Source organism: Lactuca serriola, chromosome 9, assembly GCF_051521515.1.
Source record: "Lactuca serriola cultivar US96UC23 chromosome 9, Lser_US96UC23_V15, whole genome shotgun sequence".
NCBI lineage: Eukaryota > Viridiplantae > Streptophyta > Magnoliopsida > Asterales > Asteraceae > Lactuca > Lactuca serriola.
Window position 1 is genome coordinate 160982735 of NC_136416.1, and position 11016 is coordinate 160993750.

Consider the following 11016-nt stretch of genomic DNA (forward strand, 5'->3'; position numbering starts at 1 on the left):
TTAAAATATAAAAATCACATTCGTTTAAGACATTTGAGACACTTAAAAAACAAAACACGAAGCTAAAAGAGCAAGTGATAAGCATGTAAGTTTCAAAACAATAAGAAACCATGAATAAAGACAATTCTAAGAAAGTAGAGCATGAGACCATATGGACGATTCTTACGATTTATTCTTTTGGATATTTTTTTATAACGTATCTTTATTTTCCTTCTCATTTTATTTTTGTGAGAAGATCTGTATACTTGACGCATGTTTGTTGTAAAACAAATGACAAAATGTTGGTTGTAATATAAAATAGACAAAAAAATTCGTTAGGGATACCTGAAACACACGTGTATCATTCACATCGACAGTCGGGCACGTGTCAGTTCCTGATGCATCCACCACACTCAGTTTCCCTTTCCGCTCCGGGAAAACAGGCTCCCTCGCACTTACTCTGCATCCCTAATTTGTAATCCGGAAAACGTAAGGAGTTGATCGGAGATCGAGAAACAGGTAAAAAAAATGGAGGCGATGAATGAAAATTCCACATTGTATTCTGCTGTGACGATGAACCTCGACAGTACTCATAGTCAGGTCGTTCCGATCACATTATTCGTTGCACTACTCTGTGTATGCTTAGTCATCGGACACTTGCTTGAAGAGTATCCTTGGTTGAACGAGTCTATCACTGCTATCCTCATCGTAAGATTTCTCTCTTTCTCCTCAATTCCGCATCATAATCAATTCCTCCATTTCTCGATCGAATTTAGCTGTTATTTTATTGCTTAACTGGTTACTAGTTCTACATGTAAGGAAAACCAATTGTACAAAAACCGAAACATTTGGGATCACGATACGTCGCTGAAACATTTAGTTGTCTTTATTTGATCGCTTACTGGCATGACAAATAGGGGTTTGTTGTTGGAACAATCATCTTATGCACAAGCAAGTGGAAAAGCTCTCGTCTGTTAAGATTCAGTGAAGAATTATTCTTTATCTACTTACTTCCACCGATAATCTTCAATGCTGGGTAAGGTCGGTGCCTGTGAATTTGGTTTATCCAATTACCTCCGCTATTCTACATGTAACCCTAATTTTTAAGCTTACCATGAACAGCTTTCAGGTGAAGAAGAAACAGTTCTTCCACAACTTTTTCCCTATCATGTTGTTTGGAGTCACAGGTGTTCTCATATCAACATCCATAGTTGCAGCTGGTATTATGTTAAACTTCTGTGTATCGACACTCATATGATCAGTTACCATTTATCTTCAACTCTGAAATTTAGTAATTGACTAATTGGTGCTTGTGTAGGTTGCTGGTGGCTTTTTCCAAAATTAGGGTTTAATGGTTTGACTATCAGCGAGTATCTTAGTATGATCATCTATCAATTCTTATTATTTGATAAACCCTGAGCTATGATTGTTCATCTAAAACCTAACAAACTATGTTACCAATGGTTTAGGTATTGGGACAATTTTCTCATCAACAGATACTGTATGCACATTACAGGTTAGTCAGAATGCATCAGATACCAAAACATGAAATTGATTATGATTGTTGATGCAAAACTATATATGTAGGTTTTGAGCCAAGATGAGACACCTTTACTATATAGCCTAGTGTTTGGAGAAGGTGTAGTGAATGATGCAACATCTGTTGTTCTTTTCAATGCTGTTCAAAAAATCAATGCAGATACACTTAATAGCCACACAGCTCTTCGAATCTTTCTAGATTTCTTATATCTATTCACCACAAGCACACTTCTTGGAGTTTCAGTAAGTCCAATTTTTATTTTATCTGAATAATTTAATAAAAATCTCTCAATCTTTTTGACTTGTTAAATCTTTTCTGTAGGCTGGGCTTGTGACAGCATACATTCTTAGAGGCCTGTATGTTGGCAGGTTGATATTTATTTCTTACATTTAAATCAATTAAGGAAAACCCAAATATGATGATTTTTTTTATACATATTTAACACATTAATTATCTCTTTCACAGGCATTCAAGTGTCAGAGAAATTGCTTTGATGGTTCTTGTAGCATATTTGTCCTACATGTTGGCAGAGGTAAAAAGCTTCTGCTAATATGCATTTTTTAAAAATCTTTTATATAATTAGTGTGTTAGATATAATAAATTTATATTTTGCAGCTATTTGAACTCAGTGGAATTCTAACAGTCTTCTTTGCTGGGGTTTTGATGTCTCACTATTCATGGCATAATGTGACTGAAAGTTCAAGAATCACCACCAGGCATGTATGATCAAATTCACATCTAAATTTTTTTCATTTTTTTTTTAAGAAAAGAGTTTAATTAATCAAATAATAAGTAAACTCAGGTATGCATTTGCAACATTGTCTTTCATTGCTGAAACATTTATCTTCCTTTATGTGGGAATGGATGCTCTCGACTATGAGAAGTGGAAAATGAGCATGTTAAGGTAATTAAACACTATTTTTCCTTTTACAAATTCAATCTACACACACTCATGTTTCGATGCGTGAGTAATTGACCATTTTACCCTTTCAATTACTTAACATTCATGTCACAGTATTTGGACAAAAATGGGGATTTACAGCACTGTGATGATGTTAATATTGGTTGGACGTGTTGCTTTTGTGTTTCCCCTTTCTATTATTTCCAATTACATGCACAGAAGTGGAGGTGACTCAACAAAAATCTCAAGAAAACACCAGGTAAACACACACACACACACACACACTAATTAAATTAACCAATATATTTCTTTTTCTTGCTTATTTTAATTTAAACACAATTTATTTTTTTAGATGGTAATTTGGTGGGCTGGTTTAATGAGGGGTGCTGTTTCTGTTGCCTTAGCATTCAAACAAGTATATTTATTTAAAAATTTATCTTATTTAAATTTTAAAGTCATTATTTTGTAATCAAAAAATTAAAATTTAAAACTCAACACTATTATTATATATTATTTGCACAGTTTACTCACTCGGGTGTGACACTGGACCCCACGAATGCCACAATGATCACCACCACTATTGTCATCGTGCTCTTCAGTACCATTGTAAGTATTAAACATTATTATTTGTTGAAAGAGAAAAAGACGGTTTTACCCTAAGTGACTTTGTGTTTCAGGTGTTTGGTTTTTTAACAAAACCGCTGGTGGATCATCTACTTCCTTCTACTAGTAGTAATTCAAATACAACAAACACAAGGGGTGATCCGGGATCTCCAAAAGAGGACATGACACTTCCATTGTTGTCTGTAGAAGAATCGGCTTCTGAAAATCTTTCAAGAGCAAAAGACAATTTATCAATGTTAATGGATAGACCCGTTTACACGATCCATTCCTATTGGAGAAGATTCGACACTGCTTACATGAGACCTATTTTTGGTGGCCCATGTAGTGATGAAAATCACTCTTCAAGTTCATGCTAGGATATCATCGTATACCCTAACTAAATAATGGACAGGACAAACTTTCTAGGGTTATTTTCGGAAATGAAAATGAGAAGGGCATTTATGTCTTTTCCACACAAACAAAAATTTACGGGAGTCTTGGTCTTGGTGGAATGTTGGACAATATAAAGTCTTGTTTTGTATATGAAGATTACATTTTGGTTTTAGATGTTATTTTTTGAAAGATTGTGTAGATTTTTATTGACGTTTTTTAGTTTCCAAGCGATGCTGTGGAAAATTTGTGTATGTGTAATAGGCAAAACATAATTTGCAATGGGGGTTATGTTTTACTATACACAAGAGCGTACTCTTCGTTTGTAAAAGAAATTGTAGGGGAACAATTTTTTTGCAACACTTTTTGCATGAAAAGGAATACGTAAGTAATTTGTGAAACGGGAAGATTAAAAAACATGCACATAAAAACGTACATGTAAAAGTGTAATTTTTGCAAAAAACAATTCTAAAAAAACAAAACTGTAAAAAATGTTTTGAAAGTATTTTTTCAAAGAAAAAAAATATGGAGATGTAAAAGATGGTTGTTATAAAAACAATGTATAAAAGGTAAAGCTAATCTAAATATTTTTTTAAAAATTCATTTCCATCGGCACAAGTCATTTTGAGGTTTAAAATGAAATCTTAAATACACTTTTAATATTCAAATAGATAAAACTTATTATGGCATTTTGAGGTTTAAAATGAAATCTTAAATACACTTTTAATATTCAAATAGATAAAACTTAAGGTTAAAATAATTATGTATTGAAAAAAATGTATTTATATTTTGGTTTTTTGACAAAACGTCATATGTACAATCATCAAAATTTGCTATTGTTTATAGGCTTAATTACAAGTAATAGCCGGTTTTAATGTTTAATTATTTTTTTGTTAATAGGTCCAAAATATAGACTTTCATGTATATTTGTTTTTGTAAAACACTGCATTGTTTCCGTTTGGCAAACACAGAGTTTGTAAAAAAAATATGTAAAAAATATTTTTCTGAAAAAAAGGTGCTAAAAACATATTAAAAACCGCAAGTGTTAGAGATATAAAAGAAAAAAGCTCAGAAAAATAGAAAAGTTTTGGAAAAAATTTGGACAAATTCACAAAAAAATAAAATAATACGTTGGACTAAAACTTAAAATCATAAAGCAACAGATTAATTCGTAAAAGAAATAATTTTTTTTACTTTTTCGGGTTTACATAAACAGTGGCATTTGATTATTTGTAGTTTATGATGATATTACATCCTAATGTCCTATAAGGCCATGATAAAGGTGGCAATTTGATCAAAAAAAAAAAAAAAAAAAAGGAAAGAAAGAAAGAAGATGTTGGCCCTGTAGTCCAATCACCAAAAGGTTATATTGAGCCCAAGTAGTTATGAACGTCAACTTGTCATTTTCATAAGATAGATTTCACTGAAAAGATTGTATTTTAGGACGTATATTGAAGTTAGACATGCTAAGGATCTATATAATATTTTGTTGATTAAATAAGCCATCTAAATATTGACATATCGGTACGGGTATTTATTTGATTATCATTGAAGGTAAATATTCGTTTTACGTATAACCTGTATAACTTGTTTAATTTTCTAGGCTTTATCTAATGTTTCAGCGACGAAGAATCATTAACTTGCCCTTTAAGTAATTTTTGCTTCATTAGTATTTATTTGATCATTAAAAATCAAAATTTTTGTTTTGATTTCACCTAGTCTTTTTATTTTAGTTTACTTGATTTGATATACTATGATATGTTCAAGTTGACGAAAATTTTCTATCATGAGAGTCTAGTAGAGAGACGTGAAATCTCACAAAAAAAATCAAGAGTTCAAATCTTGACCTGTCCAAAATATTGTTAATGATTTACAGATTGCTTTCGCATGAGGTGTCTAGATGGTGTTATTTACCATTTTTATGGAGTTGCAATGCCATATATATATATATATATATATATATATATATATATATATATATATATATATATATATATATATATATATATATATATATATATATATATATATATATATATATATATATATATATATATATATATATATACTAGTTGTGTGACCCGTATTTTATACGGGTTGGATAGAACAAAAGAAAAATTAAATATGAAGATTTAAACAAAATTTTATTTAAATTTGAAATTTAAAAGGAAATATATTAAATACTATATGAGTTGTAATATTGTAATTTATTGGTTATTTTCAATTAAGGTAATTATTAATTAAGGTGTAAATATGATGTGTTAACTAAGAAAGATAAAAAAAATAAGAAAATGACAAATGAAAAAAATATTTATTCAAAAATACCACAAAATGACAAGTGTCAAAACTCATAAGAGATTGACATGTGGCAAAAAAACCTTCATTTATTAAAGAGGATATATATATATATATATATATATATATATATATATATATATATATATAGAGAGAGAGAGAGAGAGAGAGAGAGGAATAATCATTTGAGAACTCATAGTTTCCCGAGAACCCTAGAACTAAAAGTGGAGCGTTGGATCAAAAAAAGGGATGGTCAAGATGCACTGTGACTCGTACACATACGTCTACTATCACCATTCCTTATCAGATCTCTCTCTCTCTCTCTCTCTCTCTCTCTCTCTTTCTCTCTCTCCCCCCTCTCTCTCTCTCTCTTAACCGTATCTCTTCCCCTCGTTTCCATCCTCCCTCAATCGGTCCACCTCTATGTCCGTCGACAATGAACGTCGGCTACCAATCAACAATCTTTCATATCCAGATCATCGGTGAAGAATTTACGAACCTATAGATTGACAATGTTCGTGTTCACCTTCGATTGCGATATTTGAAACCCTAAATCGCCCGATTCATGATCATCGATTCATCGAGATCAATCAACAATGATCTCTCAATTTTTTGTAAGCATCAATTTTTCATCATTGATCAGCTCCTGGGATCAAAAAGTCAAGAATATGACCATGGAAATTCATTTAGGTATCGATTCATCATAAATTGGAAGTATTCTTCTAGCTCACTCTCCATCCTCCAATCTCCCTGATTATTTTTAACCATTAACTTCTAATTAATTACATATAGATTACAGACCTTCCTATTTACACTAAAAGTAACCAAATTTCTCTTCATTGTCGTCTTCCACTACAATGACCTAATATCATCGCTCTCTTGTATATCAGGAACTGAAGTTGTCGTCTTCAATCACTGCCTCTCGCCCTTCCCTGTTGATTAAAGATATCAAAATTTGATCGACAACCCTGTCGACTACAAAAGGAGGTTTGGATACTTTAAGGCTACTAATTCTCCTCTTCCGATAAGTTTTCCGGCGATAATTTGTTGTTTCAATCATTCGTTTTTGCTTGTTTGTGAGTTTTCCATCGGTCGAGGTTGAATTTTGGGATTGAGGTTTGTTTTCTTCGTAGAAATTGACGGTTTTGCACGTTAATTGTATGAACTTCTATTCTCTGTTCTTCACTACCAAAATTGCATCTCATTAGACAAGTTAATTTTTACTCATTGTATCTGATTTGTTTTCTGTTTTGACATATATTTATGTATGTTTTAGGTTGCATAATTTTGGGATTGAGTTTAGTTAGTTCTGTAGAAATTTTAGACAGCTGCAATAGTTAGTCCAGGGTTGCTTATGGCTATAATAGGAATGATATTTCCAGCTGTTCTTCATTTTACACATACAAAAATTCTTTTTGGGAATTCACAATTAGCACTTACAAGATTCAGTAGTTGTATCATGTTGGTGGCATATGCAAGCTATCTTTTCTTTCAGCTTAAGAGTCATGATTGAGTATTTAGACCCTGCTTTTATGTATATAAACAAAGATCCTGATCAAAGGCGTAAGTAAAAAACATATTTTTTTCTAACATTTTTACCTTATTTTCTACTCAATTACATGTTTCATATCTTAAGTTCTGTAAATATGGTGACATGTGGAACATTAACCATTTGTTAAGATTTTAATTTCTAGGGTTTCAAGGTCCAATGTGCTAAAAAGCTAATCTACCTAATGTTCACATGTTGTAATTATGTATCATGTATAAGACTCTATTTCAATAAACCAAAAGAATTTTACAGAATCAGGCACATAGAAGTTAGGATCAAAAGTATTATGAAGGGTAAATCATGGAAAGACAATATTTACCACTAAAACACTAGAGTAAAACTTTAAAGGGCCTTATTGTATTTAGGTGAAATGGAAGAGTTGTCATTAATTCAGAAACTTAATGTTTCACTTTCTTTCACCCTCAAAAACAAGATCAAAGAATTAGAGTTAGAAAATGAATTACTTCGCAACCAAAAGGTGGTGGTGGAGCTGATAACCACCCCAGAAAAGAAATCACCGCAACTACAGGTAAATTGACCATTTTGTCCTTTCCCTATGTATGGGAGCTTGAGAATATATACTGATCTAATATGACATTTTCAGAGTTTAAATAATGGACATGAAAAGAAGGATGAGTTTGAAACACCACATGTAGAGCAAGAAAAGACAAAGGTAAAAAGGAATCTTTGAAAAATCTACTCAATTATAGCAATGTGATTCAAAGTATAATGTCCTCATAAGAAATATTATAATGATGAATAATTTTTTTTTGTAGTAGTTAGAAAACACCCCATCATCCTTAACAAAACAAAAGTCACTTACAGACAGACAACAACAGGTATGAATATAGAATGCATGCATAACCAGAAAAACCATGATTTAAAAAAATAAATTTATAAGAATTCAAAGTAAATTGCTATCAAACTGTTCTCCAATTATTGATATTCCATATTTGTTCGTCCCACAATCAGGAAAACCATGATGTTTTAATCAAGTGTTTTTTGGGATAAGAGATTTGACAAAACAAGACTAGTTGCAGCATCTATTTGTTGGATTAGTGTCTAAGTCCATAACTATTTTGGTATGTACTTGACCCGATGGTGCATGGTCCTTTTGGGTTGCCTTCACCAAAGCAACTTGATATGATGAATTATGGAGAGAAAGGACTAAATATGATTTATTAATATGAGAATAATATATTAAAGGAGAAATCATATTGTTTAATTAATATTAGTCAAGAATTAATAAGAATTAAGTTTGTGGCTAAAAGAGATTAATTAAACTTAAGGGACTGGAATTGTAATTATAAGATAATTGAAATTGGGCTATGGATTGCCTTATAATATAAGGTTGAACGAATTTGGGGAAACCCATTAGAAATCGTCCAAGGCTTATTAAAAAGGGGTTCATGGGTTGCTTAGGGCCTAAGCATCCAAATTAGGGTTTCCTTGTTAGATAACCTTAATAGTCTCACTATTTAAAGAACCCTTAAGCCCCCAAAAGCATGTTGAACTTGTTCTCTAGGGTTTCCACACGTTTTATGTAGCACCTGGTTTCTGGTACGTAAAATTTATCTTAGTGTTCTTCATTTTTAGCCTTGGACTCGGCGAGTTGCAGGTCTGACTCGCCGAGTAGGGACGGGATCCGGAACACGTTTAAGTTGGCGACTCGACGAGTCACAACTGTCTGATGAAACCCTAAATTTCAAGGGTTTGCACCCTATTTAAACCCTCATTTCCGCCCCAAGCTCGCCCCCATTCACCCTCAGAGCTCCCAACATCGTTTTGCCCTCATTCCTTGTGAGATTAAAGTGTTTTTGTGTGTTCTTGAAGTTTTTGAGGAGGAAGAAGTGTAGATCAAGAAGAGGAGAAGGAGGCCAAGCATCTTTGTGACATCTCAACGTTTTCCCTTGAGGTATAGCTCGTTTCCCCTCTGTTTTCAAGCTTGTAGTCTCTATTAGCTTCATGAAAGTCCCTCTTGAGCCATTCCCCAAGCTTGTTTGTGCATTGTGGGTTGTATTAAGTTGTTACCCTTTAGATCTAGGCACTATTTAGTCCCTGGAGCTTGGATCTACTGCCTTTATGGAATCATATTGCATGAAAGTCCTAGATCTACCCCTTTTGGTGCACTTTGAGCCTTAAAACCTTCATTGGTGATGATCTACACGTAAAGTTGGAAACTTTACGTGTAAAACAGGCCCTAGGAGCCCAGATCTATGAATGGCATGGACTGGATTCAAGCAAAATCGCGTATATGGCTTTTTCATGAAGCAGACTCGGCGAGTCGCTCATCTGACTCGGCGAGTCGAGTCGCGAGTCTCCGAGTTTGTCCCCTTTTAGTTGTGTCGAGTAGAGTAGTGAGTCATGGGTGGAATCGGTGAGTTGGAAGCCGAACTCACCCATGAAGGAACTTGACGAGTCAATGCCCTGACTCGGCGAGTTCAAGGCAATCTTCTTGGATCAAGAACAGACTCGGCGAGTTGTTCATACAACTCGGCGAGTCACAGCATAAAGTGTTCATCGGATGAAGATGAACTCGGCGAGTTGTTCATACACCTCGGCGAGTAGGATGAAGGACTTGGACATCAGTTTAGAAGGAGAACTCGTCGAGTCAACGCCCAACTCGACGAGTAGAGACGGGTTGCAGGACAATCGATTGGATAGGGACTCGGCGAGTTGGAGAGCCAACTCGGCGAGTCGGTTCAACTGAAAGTTGACTCTGGCTTTGACTTTTGACTTGATCAAGAGTAAAATGGTCAATTTACCCAAGGGTCAGTTAGCGGTGTTTGATTGAGTGTTCTGTGGGAATTATAGCCGGAGGATTTCCGGAGCAGCAGCAGACAGTCAATTCCCACACAGGCCAGCAGCTGTTTCGAGGTGAGTTTCCTTCCAGTAGGAACGGGTCTACGGCACCAAGGCCGGCCCGTATAGACGAAACGTTAGTATTAGAGTGTGGGTCGAGCCCGTATCTCTTGGTTGAGCTGATTATGATATGTGCCAGTATGATAGAGTTGTCTATACTTGTTGTCTGTGTGATACTTGTATATTGTGGGTTAGCGGATGAGTGTGGGCAAGGCCCGTATCTCTCCGTGAGTGGAGCGTGGGCTAGGCCCGTATCTCCCAGATAGTAGAGTGTGGGCGAGGCCCGTATCTTTCGGCTAGCGGAGTGTGGGCAAGGACCGTATCTTCGTGAGTGTGGGCGAGGCCCGTAACTCCTAGCTTCATGTTGTATGTTGTATGCTTGTATGGTATGAGGCATTATGGGGGAGCTCACTAAGCTTCGTGCTTATAGTTTTCAGTTTTGATTTCAGGTACCTTTTCAGCTAAGGGAAAGGAGCCGGCGTGGTAGCGACATATCACACACACTCTTGTCTTCCGCACTATGGATCTCTGGGATGTACTCTGAATTATTACTATGGCATTACCGGTTTTCAGACATGGATTATTATTATGAGTGTTTTGTAATGATGTTTTTATGTTTTGACCTAAATTAAAAATGAAATTTTTAACCGATATTTTTGGGGTGTTACATTTTGGGCAGCCTCCTTCTCTTCTCCTCTTCATCCTCTTGCTCTTGGTGTTTGTGAGCCATTAGAGGAGTGACATTTGTGACTCTAAGCTTTCTAAAGTCAATATAAGAAGGATTTGAGATTGTTATTGCTACATAACAATCAAGGTATGATCTAAACCCTAATTCATATGTTATATTGATTATCATATATTAGATCTAGGGGTTGAAGTCTTGGATGAATTGCATGT

The 11016-nt window shown here is 34.4% G+C and overlaps 1 protein-coding gene across 2 annotated transcripts; it reads left to right on the forward strand.

Annotated features, from left to right (window-relative positions):
* Window positions 1–347: 347 nt before the first annotated feature.
* LOC145073018 (sodium/hydrogen exchanger 4-like) lies at window positions 348–3605 on the forward strand. Of its 2 annotated transcripts, XM_079019565.1 has the most exons (14): window positions 348–687; window positions 897–1015; window positions 1102–1199; window positions 1298–1357; window positions 1449–1495; window positions 1567–1761; window positions 1841–1887; window positions 1985–2051; window positions 2135–2235; window positions 2322–2423; window positions 2535–2679; window positions 2773–2835; window positions 2943–3026; window positions 3098–3605. In XM_079019565.1, exons 1-14 carry the CDS (start codon window positions 508–510, stop codon window positions 3398–3400), a joined length of 1611 nt encoding a protein of 536 aa, XP_078875691.1. In that variant the 5' UTR covers window positions 348–507; the 3' UTR covers window positions 3401–3605. The 2 variants fall into 2 exon arrangements, with proteins under 2 accessions (XP_078875691.1, XP_078875692.1); XM_079019566.1 differs by lacking the exon at window positions 348–687 and having other exon boundaries at window positions 911–1020.
* The last annotated feature ends 7411 nt before the right edge of the window (window positions 3606–11016 follow it).

Coding starts and splice junctions, on each gene's coding strand:
- LOC145073018 (XM_079019565.1), top strand. CDS start 508: ATGGAGGCGATGAATGAAAATTCCACATTGTATTCTGCTGTGACGATG. Junction 688..896: donor CTATCACTGCTATCCTCATC/GTAAGATTTCTC, acceptor CATGACAAATAG/GGGTTTGTTGTTGGAACAAT. Junction 1,358..1,448: donor GACTATCAGCGAGTATCTTA/GTATGATCATCT, acceptor CCAATGGTTTAG/GTATTGGGACAATTTTCTCA.